This window comes from Scomber scombrus, chromosome 12 (genome assembly GCF_963691925.1).
Source record: "Scomber scombrus chromosome 12, fScoSco1.1, whole genome shotgun sequence".
NCBI lineage: Eukaryota > Metazoa > Chordata > Actinopteri > Scombriformes > Scombridae > Scomber > Scomber scombrus.
Window position 1 is genome coordinate 6,711,972 of NC_084981.1, and position 15,381 is coordinate 6,727,352.

The 15,381-nt window shown below is 43.1% G+C and overlaps 1 protein-coding gene across 1 annotated transcript in view; it reads left to right on the top strand.

The window, feature by feature from the left end:
* LOC133991582 (adhesion G protein-coupled receptor A3) overlaps nucleotides 1–10,250 on the top strand; it is a 159,437-nt gene extending 149,187 nt beyond the window's left edge. The window contains exons 17-19 of the mRNA XM_062430038.1: nucleotides 287–432; nucleotides 8,273–8,368; nucleotides 8,825–10,250. Coding sequence (XP_062286022.1) covers nucleotides 287–432; nucleotides 8,273–8,368; nucleotides 8,825–10,250 — 1,668 coding nt within the window. The remainder of the gene's footprint in view (nucleotides 1–286; nucleotides 433–8,272; nucleotides 8,369–8,824) is intronic.
* The last annotated feature ends 5,131 nt before the right edge of the window (nucleotides 10,251–15,381 follow it).

The following is a 15,381-nucleotide window of genomic DNA, read 5'->3' on the forward strand; positions in this document are numbered from 1 at the left end:
TTGAGCCTGTCTCTCCATCCTTCTACTATTGTCTTTCAGTGGAGGATAAGACAAAACAGTCAGGTTTTGAAGGAAAAAATCTAAGGAGACACCCTTGGAGTGACATTGACAATGATTCATAGAGAAAGAGTGGCCGCTCTTCCTGAACATCTACTCTCTGAGTTACAGCAATATGATGAAGTCTGACTTTTTTTCAGAGAGATATACACTGTACAGTATATATGAGCAAAAGTTCAGAAAAGTCAAGTGAATCATGTGTATGTACCTTCTTTTCACTCCATCTCAGGTCGGGGTCGTGCTGCACTACTCGTCTCTGTCGACCATGCTGTGGCTCGGGGTGACGGCGAGGAACATTTATAAACAGGTGACCAAGAAGCCTCCACAGAGCCAGGATGGTGACCCGCCTCCGCCCCCTAAACAGCCCCTGCTGAGGTAACAACAAATGTCCTTGCAGTCCTCCTGAACCGTGACTGCCTCTACACGGAAAAAGGCACATAAACACCTGCGTATGTGGGCATATATATGTGTGTGTGTGTGTGTGTGTGTGCCGTCTGCGTGTGTGTGATCAGTATTTTTTGATCTTTCTTGCACTGTCATCGCTTGCTGTGTGTGTGTCTTGAGAGGCCAAGGACTGGTTCACTGCACAATTTCATGCTTTCTTATTTCATTTTTGTCAGTACATGACCCGACTGAGACTGTGAGATTTATGTAGAAGTCTTATACAATCAAACCCTATGCCTGTCCCAGCTTGTGTTCATTATTTTAAGCAGATGTATTGAGACACTTTAGTAAAAGGACCAATAGATGTAAATACCATTGCAAGTAAGAGATTTGGAAATCCTACTTGACAGTACTTAAAATATCATCAGTAAAGTGCTCGTTCAGCAGGAAATATGACCCTTGATATACTATTTTAAATTACATTATCATATTGTTGATGCATCAGTGTGTAAGCAGCATTTGGCTGTTAAAGGCTATCGTTTTGGAGCGAGTTTTAAGTACTTTATATACTGCTGGGTAGTGTAGTCCAGGGTTAGGCCCCTGAATAATGAGGTAGGGAAGAAATAAAAAGCAAATGTTGGACAATTTAACCTCTTTAGGCCTCCTGAAACTATCTTAAAGTAGATAGAATACATCTCATTTAAGATAACAACTCATACACATTTAAAATGTGACAATGGGCCCCAACCAGCGTTGCTTTTGGGGTCACAGGCTAAATAGTTTGGGAGCCACTGGTTTAACCTTTAACAATGTATTGTATTTTGTAAGATCGTCTTGTGTTTATCTATGTAAAAACTTAATCTGAAAAGTAGCATATAACTGCTGATAATGAAGTAGAGTAGAAGTATAAAGAAATATTAAATAGGAATACTTAAGTAAAGTAGAAGTACATCAAAATTGTAGTGCAGTTCTTGTGTAAATGTACCACTTAGTTATATTTCATTACTGAATTTTAGTTGTATTCTAATTCTTGTGCAATATAAATATATTAAATTCATTTTTTTTAATTACAAATCTCAAATATAATGCGGCTTAAGTAAACTGCCTATTTAGACAATGTGTTTGTTCATTTGTCCTCACGCCTGAGTATTCAGTGATATGTGTACTCGACTGTGCACTTGAGTGTATGCATATTTATGTCTGCAGATTTAAGCGAGCCTGTGTATTTTTTTCAGGTGTTTGCCGCCTCGTGTTCCCTTTAGAGGGCAACAATAGCTTCACACAGATGAGTTATTGCATCGTTTATCTGCAGAGACATCCACAGCTAGTTTGTATTCTTTCAAGCCCATGGCTTTGTTTGTTCACTCCGTAGTGACGTAGCTGTCAGGTCTTCCTATATATACTGCTCGGCTGTCCTTGTGGGTCTGTTCATGTTAAGAAATTACATTTTTAATCTGATTCACTGAGTCTGCCACAAGGGAAGAAGTTTAGGTTTTGAACAGTAATGATGCACATGATGTGAAAATTAACAATGATAAATGTCTGAGATTAGAGGAGTCCAGTGAATTCCGTTTAATTAGTCAAATTTCTGAATGGATGCTCATTTAGCTCAGACTCTTCTGTCAGAGGTGACATTCAAGGTGCAAACTGCTGCTTAGCAACAATAACTTTGACAGAAAGGGTTGTATAAGACCTAAGAACATCTGAATGAGAATTTCCTGTCTTCCCCTGCTGAGCTTGTGTGGTTATGCAGCTATTTTTGGATTTTCATGTTCAAAAACAGTTTAATGAAAGCAATTTAAATGAAGCAACAGTTGGATGAGAGGGGGCTATAGAGCAGCTAGCAGCTGTTTTAATTTCATTACCATTAGCATTAGCCATCACCATTATCTGTGGCATTTTACACCGTAACCCAGTGATTCCCAACTAGAGGTCCTACACACCCTAGGGGCCTTCTGCTAGGGGGAAACACTGTGGAGTAGCTCATCTGTTTAAAACAACATAGAAATTATGATTTGATTTGAAAAAAAACAACATATCCACATATTTGTGTTTTTGGTAGGAACTGTGAAAATCAGTTGAAATGAACTCATCTGGAACATGCCACTGGAAAAGCTTATCTGGCAGGAATGTGGGAAAGTATCAAACGAAAAATAAAAAAGGTTGGGAACCGCTGCTCAAGCCTGACAATGATTTTTTATATTTTTGAAAAATATTTGAAACCTCCGACTCTGCAGTTTTCCCATAGGTATAGATAGACATTCTCGCAGACGTGTTAGAGGAAACTGTCTGCAATAGCTGAACTGGGTGTGTAATAAATGTTTTGGCTCAGTTATTCTGTTTGAGGTTTCCTACTACACTGTAAGGGAAGAAGAATGGAGGGTGGATGAATGTTAGTAGGAGGAGGAAGGATGGCGGACTTGAGACAACCTGTTACCATGGCATCACCCCCAATGTTATAACTAATTACTTCAATCACCCAGGAGGCAGCTGAGCCAGGAGCTTTATCTCAAATCTAAATATATTTAGCCTTTTGACCGATTTAATTCCTGTTCGCTAAGACATGCACATCAGATTGAATTTCTACACTTTTTTTTTTTTTGTGATTTCCTTTTCTACCGTTCCTCCATCTCATTCCATTTCTGCTTACTCACGACATTTGGCATGTTTAAGAGGATGAGCTTTTTGGACACATACGGTGCTCTTCCTCTGCGGTGAAGAAGGTGCTGCGTGAGCTCTTCTGCGCATTGCAACCGTGCTGCAGAAGCTCCGATGAGAAATCCTTTTAAGGTGGGGGTGGAGGGGTGGGGTTTGAGAGCACAGATACGGAGGCAAACAGAGGACATGGTACAATAAATGCCTGTTTGTCATTTAATCTTGTATTCAGTTTTAAAGCTGTTGGAAAATATCAAGTGGCGTTTCAGAGTCCTCAATTTTTCTGGCTGTTTGGAATATTAAATATTTGGAACAAGATACAGTTCATGACCCCAAACAAGAAATATATTCAAACATGTTGCATTGCACTGGATATGAACCCGACTGGGATAACTTACCCATTTGCTTTTAGACATTTTTCTGTCTGGTGTCTCAGTGGCGCATTTAGCACTCATGGGCATTGATCACCCATGCAGCCGGGAAGTAATATCTATAAAAATCTATGAATGAGCAGCAGTATATATGTCTGACATTATTAAAAACCTGATTGTCCTCAGTAGCATATTCTTGAAGAGTCAGTGAAAGTCGCTGAGGATAAAGACCCCACCAGATAAGTATCCCCTCAACATATAAGCAGCACTTTCCTCGCAAAGCAAATCCTCAAATACCTGCGTGATTGTGTTTTTTACATTTTTTTATATGGAATATTCTCGAGGCTCTCCCATCATGCACTGCTTGTGAATGAGATAATTTGTCTGGGGGCAGGCGGAGGGATCGTGTGGCGCGGCAGTCGAGTTGATCCACAGTGATTGACTGTAATGCTCCCCGTCAGACGGGCTCATGCAATGAGACTTAGCAGCTGGAGACAAATCAATTTCTCCTCCGAGCTCCCCCCCCCCGCCCTTTTCCTCCCAAACACCAACCTATTTCTCCTCATCCAACTCTTTTTCCTGTCCCTGCCACCCTGACAGCGTCTGATGGCATATCCAGCCGACCATCACGTTGAACTTTGTCAGAAATCTGCTGCACCGTGTCAGACCACACACCTTAAACACTTCTGCTCATCCTATTAACCGACACAGTCATCTGTGATGGATGCAGATCATTTCTCTGAAATAACACTTAAAATTGAGAGAAAGAACATTTTCCCCGCTCAACATCTGTGGAATATGACCACCAGCATTCAACCCAGCTGTCAATATTAATAATTGCAAACAGGCTAATTCACTTCTTAAAAAGCAAAGATGGGGAAACGGAATGAAATAATTCAACATCAACCTTTCTTTGAATTTAGAGCAGCCACTTTAAAATGTTAAATTTCAAATGGAATGGAGATGGAAATGAGGAAAGGCTAGTAATAGCTGGCGATGCATGAATATGTGTATTCAAAAATGAACTGCGCTACAGAGGTAGAATATTTATCCTAAATCACTAAACTGACTTTTGCCATTAAAAGGAAGACTTTTAAGGCAATAACATTAGTTCAACAATTTCCTTTATTGCTGAGAGTTAAATGAAAAGACGGATACCTTTCTCATGAATGTCTCATAAATGCCGGCAGCTGGTTAGCCTAGCGCAAAGACTGGAAACGGGGAAACAGCTAGCCTGGCTCTGTCCACATGGGTTACAGTAGCATAGCAATATCCCACAATAGCCTATGTAATTTTTGAACTTTTCTAATTAAATGTTTTATTTTGAATGTTACATTTGTTTTATTGCTGAGAGTTAAATGAAAAGATAGATACTTTTCTCATAAATGTCTGTTAAATACAAGACTACTGCTAGCAGCTGGTTGGCTTAGCACAATGACAAAAAAAAAAGGGGGGGGGGACAGGTAGCATTGGTCTGCCCACATAGGTAGCATAGCAATATCACACTGTCATTTTTTCTCTTTTTTAATTCATTAAATGTAATATAATGCGTTAAATAGTGAGCTGTAGATGTGCTGGTAATCCAGTTTTGATAGACAGACACAAGCTAGCTGTTTCCAATGTCTTGTTAAACTAAGCTAAACTAAACTGCTAGATGCAGCCGGAATTTTTCTTGCAAACTGTATGTGAATGGTATCACTCCTCTTAGCAAGTAACAAAAAAAACCTCAAAAAATGTTCCTAAAATGTTGAACTATGTCTTTAAATAAGCTCACTCTGTTCAGTAAAGGGCATTCAGACACCCATTTTCGTTTTTAGATTAAGGTGAGCAGGCCTACATACAGTACATTACTGCTGTGTAGTGCGGTGTTACCCCTAGCCTTCAGCCTTTGCTGGGGCTACAATATATGACCATCAGTTGTCCCCAGCTGTGCTATGTATATCCTGGACGGGGTCCAGAGGGAGGACAGTGCATAGTCACAAAACAGAGGACGGGTGCATAAGCAGAGGGACAGGGATGGGAGGGGAGCTGCTGTGTAGCTGCTGGCTAAAAGGCAGGCACTTCAGGGTCTATTTATATCAGATGATTGCTGTTCCTAAACTCACTCAAAAAAAAACGCAACTCTGCATAGCACACAGCCATTCTGTTAGAGTTTGAAGGCCTTCTTTAATAGAACGGCCAACAAAAAAGGGTGTGTGTGTGTGTGCGTTTTAATGTGTGTTCGCACAAGAGTGAGTGCATGGGGAAGAATTTTAATGTGGATCTTTTTTGCATAAAAACAGGGCAGCATGTAGACTGTAATTTGATCGTGCACGCTATACATTTTTTTGGCATGTAAGCTACACATGTTTCTTCCGGGCACAAGCCTGTGGAAAGCTCACACAGAGCTTTCCAAGAGGAGATAAAGGGGAATGAGGGTTATAAAGCGAAGGGTGCTTTAACATCCACTAGTTCTTCTCATTTATGCTTATCTTGCTGACGGCTGTGTAAATGGCTTTCTGTTGGAGGAGGGTCCCCTGGGGGAACCGCTCCACTCGGAGACAGTGACAGGCCGGTAATGCTGCCAACCCACCCCCCCCCTTCCCTCCCCTCCAACCACCCAGCCACCTCTCACCGACCGATCCAGACAAACATCTTGATTGTAATTGAATTTTTGGGACAGGCGCTTTGTGAGTCAGATTGGGAGAGAGAGAGAGAAAGAGAGAGAGAGAGAGGGCATAGAAGGAAGGAAACTGAGGATGAAGACGGAGGAAGATGGAGTAGTGGAAAGGTTAGAGCAGTGACAGAGGTTGAGATTGAACAGGAAGGAAGAGGAAATAGCATAGTGTTATATAGGAAAGTGGATGACAGTGCAAAGAGAGAGGACAAGGACAGTGCTGAGAGGGAGCTGCCGGGGGGGATTAGCTTTTGTTTGTGCATTGAATTCGTAAAGCTCATCATATACTTTGCCGTGACGCGAGCATCATCATTGTTCGCACATTCGCTTGTGTACTATGTGTGTACCTGAAGGTTTACAAAGTATATCAAGGAGGCAGATGAAGGATGAATAATCACCCACCTTCTTTTTTATAACCTGAGTAGGTTGAGATAGTGTTGATTCACAGCAGTGGCAACATTAGTTTCTCTTCAGCACCATTAACCTATCATCAATGTTTGTTTGCAGCTGCTGACCTCACTTCACATTCTACACTGATCCCACTGTTCATGGAAATAATAGTTTTTCTTCAATTCACACTTTAATTGCACCTTGGGCATGTGTAGCATTCATTTCTGAGGATGGGCCAAACAAACTTGCTTCAAGCTACACGAGATCTCACGCAGTATATTATGCAAAGCAGCACAAAGATGCAGCCTGAGCATTACAGCTAGAGTCACCATAGCATGAAACAAGAGAAGGCTGACCTCTTTGATTTGGGTACACAATTGGACAAAGCTCCATCTAAACGTCATCCTTTTTCTTAAGATAGGAATTCTCCATCCTTCCTCCATTAGCGACTTCTCTTCTTTCTTATGTGCAGTAAGTACAGCAGCACCTATTCCTCCACAGACACCATGTTTGTTTACAGTGGAACCACTCTGATTAGATTTAACTAGCCTGCACTGCCTCCTTGAGGACTGAGATTGATCACCTCCACCAGTTTGTCAGAGTGTATGTTAACTATGTTCACAGGGGTCACGTGTTCGCTCCAGCTGGGAGAAGCATCGACGTTTGCGAACTTGCGTGGAGAATGTTGAATGACCCACAGCAGCTGTGTTTTTTTACATTTTTCACATTGGACACTTGACAGTCATTTAATCACTATTAATGATACCAAAACAACTTCAACATGGTGTCTGACCTGCAGTCCCCTCACATATCAGCACCCGATTGTGACTGGCTGGGCTGTTTCTCTCTACTTTTCCACAGATATAGTAGTAGTAGTGGTAAAAAAATGAAGTGTTGCTGGACTTTTGTCTCTACTTTCCCCAAATTTCACAGTTTCCCTTTTCCCCCTGACTTAATGACATGTTAACATTTTCTAACATTTACAGAAGCACAGGCACAGCAGGGGGCTCCACTGTAAAAAATCTCAGGAGAGCCTGTCTGCATCTGTAGAGGTTCAAATCACACTAATCTCACACTTTTTATATGCTCATATATGTGTTAACAAAGATGTAGCTTTGGTTTTAACCTTTCAACCTGAGAGTTTCTGTTTATAGTTAATATGCACAGTTATGTATGAGTGTACTTGCTCTCCATCTCTGTTTTTCTTTCATATGCATACATGTACACACACACACACAGCTTGACTCTGCAGGATGTTTACTTTATTCGGTATGTATTTGCTTATATAACTTGACAAAAAACAGGACTTGTATCATGTGAATTTCTCTGATTTTAAAGTTATTTTGCTTGTTAAGTTATTTCAATTCTATCAATTTGGGACTAAAATAAATATTTATGATTTGGATATGATGGATTTAAAAAAAAAAAAGATGAATATTAATAAAAAATAATCAATAGGTCACCCATTCCTATTTTCAGTCTCCCTCTTTCAGTGTTGATTCGAGGATACGGAGCAGCTTGAAAATGTTAGGTTTGTACACAAGAAATCAAACTGTGAAGTAGGTGTGATCGCACCCGCCGAGTGTGATCACAAACACATTTACAAGCTCTAAAGTTACACATCAGATTGTTTTAACATGGTCGTATTTGAGGAAATTGGGGAATACATACAGTAGCAGGCGAAATGTAAATGTATCTTTTTTTTTCATGCCACACATTTTCATACTCTGTCTCTGTTTGTCCTTCTTTCACCTCGCAGATTTTACTTGGTGAGCGGTGGAGTGCCCCTCATCATCTGCGGGGTCACGGCAGCCGTCAATATAAACAACTATGGCAGCGGGGAGGAAGCGCCGTAGTAAGTCCTACATTTGCTTCTGTTTTCAAGGTTAACTTACATCCTCTGTTGATGCTTTGCACCATTGTATACACCTCAATAAAGCCTGTTCCTCATTAGGTGTTAAAAACCAAAAATAAATCATCTGGGGGGTTTTTATTCTTTTCTCACAGGTGTAGACGTGTGTATACATACGCAGACAAGCATTCACATTTCCACACTGTATTTCCCTTTGTTGGATTAGCATTTGATGAGCTCTGTGCTGGATGTGTTTTTAGATGAGTTTTTCCTCTGTTGAATAAGCACATAGTGGTTGTGTGCTTATGTTAATGCTGTTTGCTCCCAAGGTGATATTGTGAGCATGTTAAAACAAATGATAGGGTTTGTATAGTTGATTATTTATGTTCTGCTACTTTAGAAAAAAATGCCAGCATAAATCAAAGTGTTAAAATCTTGCGTTGTTTATTTTTGTTGCAGCTGCTGGATGGCGTGGGAGCCCAGTCTGGGAGCCTTTTACGGCCCTGTGGCCTTCATCGTCCTGGTGACCTGCATCTACTTCCTCTGCACGTTCATCCAGCTGCGGCGCCACCCCGAAAAGAAGTATGAGCTCAAGCAGCTGACAGAGGAGCAGCAGAGGCTTGCCTCCGTCGACATGCCGACCCACTGCCACCAGGGAGCTGAGCCCGGGGCCCTGGGAGCCCAACCCAGCGGGAGCCACTGCCCAGCCGGCTGCCCGGGCGTCCCCATCAACCCCGCGCTGCTGGCTAATGAGCATTCCTTCAAGGCTCAATTACGCACGGCGGCCTTCACTCTTTTTCTGTTCCTGGCAACCTGGACTTTCGGGGCGCTGGCTGTGTCTCAAGGTCACTTCCTGGACATGATCTTCAGCTGCCTGTACGGTGCCTTCTCTGTCACTCTCGGCCTCTTCATCCTCATCCATCACTGTGCCAAGCGTGACGATGTCTGGCATTGCTGGTGCTCCTGTTGTCCCGGTCGGCGCGCCAACGCTTGCTCGGGCGACCACGGGCCCGCTCAAGCCCGACCCAAGGTTAACGTGAACGGAGATACCCCCGGGCACGGGCACGGTCATAGCCACTGCCACCACGACTCACCGTGTCAGGGGAAATCGTTGATGAGTTGCAGCCACAGCAGTTTAGGTCACTGCAAACACGCCGCTCTTCCGTCCTCGCAGAATCACGTGACGTGTCTGGCGCCAGTGACGCCGTGCTGCGCCGCCCTGCACAGCCAGCAGCTGATGGAGGAGGAGCCCGCCGCCACGCACGTGTTGCTACACGCCGACCCGGAGGGTTACCGGCCGGGGATCCAGTTGCACCCCTGCCTGAAGAGCAGCACCAGGACTAAAGGCCGCCATTTCAGCCGCCGCGCTGGGGCCGCCGCTTGCGGAGCGGGGAGCGAGAGGGAGTACGCCTATCACATTCCCTCCAGTGTGGATGGAGGCAGCGTGCACAGCTCACACACTGACAGCCCCCACAGCACACACGGGCGTCACACCCACATCTGCCCACATCTGGCCCACGAGGGTCACCACGACGGGCATCACACATGCCACGCCGCTGCAGCCACCACACACGAGGCCCTGGCATGCCATAACCCCTGCCACCGGCACATCTGCTGCTCTAAGGCAGACCTTTTCCCCTCTCTTTGCCCGGCAGAAGCGGGCGACACGGGCGTCTTCCTGTGTGGCTGCGGCAAAGTGGCCGAGGAGGACCCGATGGCGACACATCACCTGGAGATGCACGCCCCGCGCAGACAATCCTACCCCCAGAACCCCCCCAATCAGAATGGGATTCTTAAGGGAGGGCTGCACGAAGGACTCCTGTACTCCTCGGACAGCACAGGGAATATACGCACTGGACCCTGGAAGAATGAAACTACTGTGTAGTCTGTGAGGTGGGGGGGAAAACAAGGGGTGGGGGATTGGCAGCACCCCTTCCTCGCCCCGCCAAAAATAAACCCTCGCCTCCCTTTCTAGAATAAAAAAAAAGAAAGAAAAGAAAATGAATTGAATAACATTTTAAACATCACAATCAGCGTGGGATACTTTTATTTGAATGTCCTCATGTTTTTATGTGTGCTGTTTTACTGTGCAGAAATCTGATATCATGTAAAACGCTCCCTGAAGAGCATCCATACACAGAACAGAATCTCTTCCATCATGAAGAATTAGTGAAATGTGTGTCACATCACGCCATCAGATGTAATTGAAGGTATTTCCACTGTTCCATATTACTGCAGATCTCTCTCTCTCTCTCTATTCTATATATATACAAGAAAATGAATGGTTGTATGTATGAATATGTGTGTTAGTGCTCAAAGGCAACACGCTGCAAGATTTTTTTACACTCGGAGTCTGAATCCATCAAATAGTCTACGATGTACCTCCAGTACTTTAAAGAACTCTTGGCATCCATGTTTTAGACGACACTAAACCAGCAATTTTAGACTTCATGGGTATTTTTTGCCATTCAGTCAAGCAACTGTGAATATCTATTAGAGATTTTCTAAATAATAACACACACACACACAGAGATACTGTCGCTTGCCAGAGACGTGCGGATGCCGGTTTAAAAGTTCCGAAAAATTCAAAGCAACAGGAAAAAAAAAAAAAGAGAAGTGAAATTTAAGCGTTCCTCTTCCAGGTTGGTATTGATCGTGCTGTCTGTATGATGTCTTCATTGTTGTGTTTCTTTTTTTCTTTTTATTCTGTTTCTTTTTTTCTTTTTCTGGAGAGAAGTAAATAACAGCAGCATCAACAGCAACAAGCGTGGCCATTGTGGTGTCATCCGGTGCAGTTTTATATAGAAACGCCAGGTCCTCACAGCCAGTTCATTGCCAAATTAACGTGCCAGCTTTCTTTTTTCCCCCTCCCTTTTTTTCCAACTCAGCGTTCACACACACACACACACACACACACACACAGACAGGCCGTGAGACATTAAAAAATCGCAGTCTTTGTAAAATCAGACAGACTCATATTTTACAAGGGGGGGGGAAAGAAAAAAAGAGTGTGAATGTGAATATAAAAGAATGAACAAGCTGCTTAAACTACCTGCCTGTGACTAATGTCCTGTTATTTCCCTCCTAATGAAAATAATAAAACACTTTAGCCAACTTTCACCCCCGCTATCAGCTAAAGCCTCAAAGTGACACAGGGCAGAAATCACAGCAAATGCGACCCACCCCTCTTTGTTTGGTTTAATTTTGAATTAGCCTTCTTAAAATAACACCCTAAAGCATGCATGCTTTGTCGTATGTAGCTACTATGTGCTATGTTTTAACATTGTAAAGGAACAACCATCCGCGAGCATATTATTTGCCTTGACCCGATGAGACTGCTGCAGCTTGCCATTTATTATTTCATTTTTCTCACATTCTTGCATTCAGACAGACACCATTCCTTATTGGTGATCTCCATATATTAAGACTTTTGGCCCGAGGCTTACCCAAGAATCCAGCGCAGGATCTCATAAATGTTCTGCTTTGGTTGATAACTTGTGTCAGGAGAGGCCAAGGTGGAAGTATGGATCCTTTTTTTCCCCATTGCCATGAAGTTCACATTCTCTTTGAAGAATTGCCACTCATAAGAGAAAGTAAAACAGGCTGTATATCGATTGTTTTTCTTTTATGAATGATGATACTGAGCGTGATACTTGAGACAAAACCACTCATACGTTTCATCAGAAAAAAAGAAGCCAGGGTTTTGTTTTTTTTAAGTCCATCAAAGCAGTGCATATATTCTCATAGCAAAAAACTAACCCCCCCCCAACTCCCTCCCTCCGCTCTAGCAAAACCACCTCGGCATGCACACCGTCTCTTTCTCCATCTCGTGCACTCTTTGTCTGTGTATATAGAACTGGTTTCTGATGAATTATTTTATATGAGATTTAAGATATTTAAGAATAAAACTAAGTCTATATGTAAAGAAAGTTGTATGGGGGAAAAAAAACCTGACCTCTCAATGTTAATACTCAGTATCTGAGTTTAGAAATGTCCTTTTTTTTGTTTTGGGGTTTTTTTTGTTTTTCAAATGCCTTTTTTGTTGTTGCATTTGTTTTGTTGACTTCATGAAGTATGCAGACTCGCCATGTGTCGTGAGACTTATCCTGTCATATCAGAAATAGAAATGCACTACCCATAACAATGTTTGGCCTGCCAGAACAGAATTTGTCACTTACAATATGTTTATTATAGAAATGTTTGTTCAGACAGAAATATTTCCAATTAAAAAATAAGAGAAAAAAAGTGACTTCTCCAGAGAAGAAAAAGAGAACATTTCATGTGATACTCCCTTTATTTAGACGTCGGGCTTTGGAGAGTGAAAACTGAAGCCCTGGTGGACATGAAAGACGATGATGCATGAGTCTCATAGCTTTGCACAGGGTCACTGGAGTTATTTCCAGAGTCTGGGTACAAAATGGGATAATATGGGGCCTAACTTATGAGTTTTAAGTCACTGATCATACAATATGGGCTCCTTTGAGCTGCTTGGATGCTGGCAGTGGGTGACCCTGGCTTTATAGTGATTGGAAAGGGATTTGTAACAGTATCACACAGTTAAAACACATTTAAAAAAATCAGCCTCTCCCTGCTAAAACTCAACATGAGAGAACGTCGGTCTAGGTTAATTGCTGTACAACATGTGTATTTTTGCTGGTGGTGTGTCTACTAGGAGCAGCCTGAGCTTTTTTCAGTGTCTGTGAGACTTATTTGGTGTTTGGTATCATAGGCCAACTTCCTCTGTTTGTCATCATCAGTAGCAGATGTTAACGCCCCCCTTAAATGAGCTTTTGCTGACTTAGTTTTCAGCTCACCAGACAGGCTGCTGGAATCTTCACCTGTGGTACTGTGACAAAACCTAAAGCCAGTTTTCACTTTTTTCTACATTGACACAGATTCCAATAAATGTATTTTTTCACCATGCAACAGGCGAGAATGCATCTTTTGGCTTGTGTTTGTACGTCCGGCCTCGTGTGTGTGTGTGTGTGTGTGTGTGTGTGTGTGTGTGTGTGTGTGTGTGTGTGTGTGTGTGTGTGTGTGTGTGTGTGTGTGTGTGTGTGTGTGTGTGTGTGTGTGTGTGTGTGTGTGTGTGTGTGTGTGTGTGTGAGAAACTGTGTAACTTATACATGACGATGAATGTGAGTGAAAGAAAAAGTCTGTTTTTATTTGTTGTTTTTTTCTCTCCCTCTCTATTCTTGCTACACTGTGTTTATTTCTTGTGACAGCGTGATGGAGATTGAGATGTCTTAAGGAGCCACCGCAAGGGAGGAATTCAAATGATAGCAGGCTTGACTGGTGCTGCTGCTGCTGCTGCTGCTGCTGCTGCTGCTGCTGCTGCGTGTTCGGATGGGTTGGTTGGTGTGTGTGTGTGCGCCCCGATTTTGTACATACACACGCACACACACGTACGTTCACATTCACGTACATCCACATGTGCACACGTCAGCCAAGATATGAGACAGTGTGTCTTCCGTGCATCACAAATCACACCCGGGTTTGACAGGCCATGAAACGCCTGAGCACATTTAATATGCAGCTGGATTTTTTTTTTCCTTCCAAGGCCACACAACCTCCCCCCCTTCCTCCTCCTCTTCCTCCTCCTCTTCCCTCTAGACCATCAGATTACTCGTCTGACTGAAAGCCATGTGAAATGTCAGACCCCATCTCTCTTTCTCCATCTGCCAGGATAGACCCACACCTTAACAGGGAGCAGGAACACTGCGGGGGGGCCGTAAAAAAAAGGTAAGTAATGGACGTCTAAGCCAAGCCACACACTCTCTTCCCAAAAAGACTTCATTATTTCATGTGCTGCAGTGCCAAATGAGCAGCAGAAGTGATTAGATAGATCATGAGAATAAGACTATGATGGCTTTAATTAGCGGGGGGTGCCTTTTAAACCAATGGGAAAGAATTAAAGGGGAAGCCAGTTGAGCAGAGGACGCTTCACCAAACTGCGAGCGGGGGTAGGTTGGGTGGTTGGGTAGTTGGCGAAGGGAGAAATTGGCCCAGGACGGCATCTGTTTCATTAAAAAGTAATCTGGTTTTAGTAACCCAGATGTGTGTTTATGATACAATTAACTGTGTTTTAATTTCCTGTTGTAATAAATAGGTTTGTAAATATGAATATGAGCAGAGAGGCTGTTAAAAAAAAAAAATCCATGTGTGTGCCACCCTCCTCCTCCCTCCTGTGGGCACCCATGAGTAATCAGATGTGGAATAACAAGCAGGAACTCATACATACAGTCTAATCTGATTTCACTCGGGGTTTCATGTAATGATGCAGGAGCTGCGAGAGAACTGCACATATGATCGAGGGCATGATTTTGGAGTCTCTTTGTAGGCCCTATCTCTTGACACTTGTGGAAAAAAACGCTTTTGTCTTTGATTGGCAGTGAGGAAGGGGTCTTCCTCGGAGCATACGTACGCCACGTAAACGGATTAGGTTTTTCTTTAATGCGGACACATGTATGCTTTGTCTTAAGAGGCACAAATCATCTTCAATTTCTCAGAAACCATGTTATCCTGTCTCTGCGTGTTCACCTTCCTCCCTCCCTTCCTCCCTCCCTCCTTCCTTCCTTCCTTCTCTCTCTCTTTTTTTTCACTCACATGTTTAGTAGTTCTCTCTCCTCCCTAATAACAAAAGCTCACTCCTCCAGCCTTGGCAGACTTGTGATAGAGGGCTGTGATCGTCATGCTAATGCTGTCCTTGACTTAAATAACATGCCAGAGACTCGCAGGGTGGGAGAGAGAGCGAGGCAGAGTGGAGAGAGGGAGAGAGAGAGAGGGGGATTTGGATGGATAGTTGGAGGCTTATGGGGAGAGAGGAACAGAGAGGGTGAGGTGGAGAGATCAAAGAGGAAGAGAAGACAGAAAGAGGTGGGCAAAACTTCTTTATTAGATATCATTGCTGGGTTTCTTGGAAGCTACATTTCTAATGGAGTGTGTGTGTGTGTGTCCGAGAAATGTCGCCGTGTATTGGGATGTGCGTGTGTGACTACTGCAGCAGTGGAGAGAAG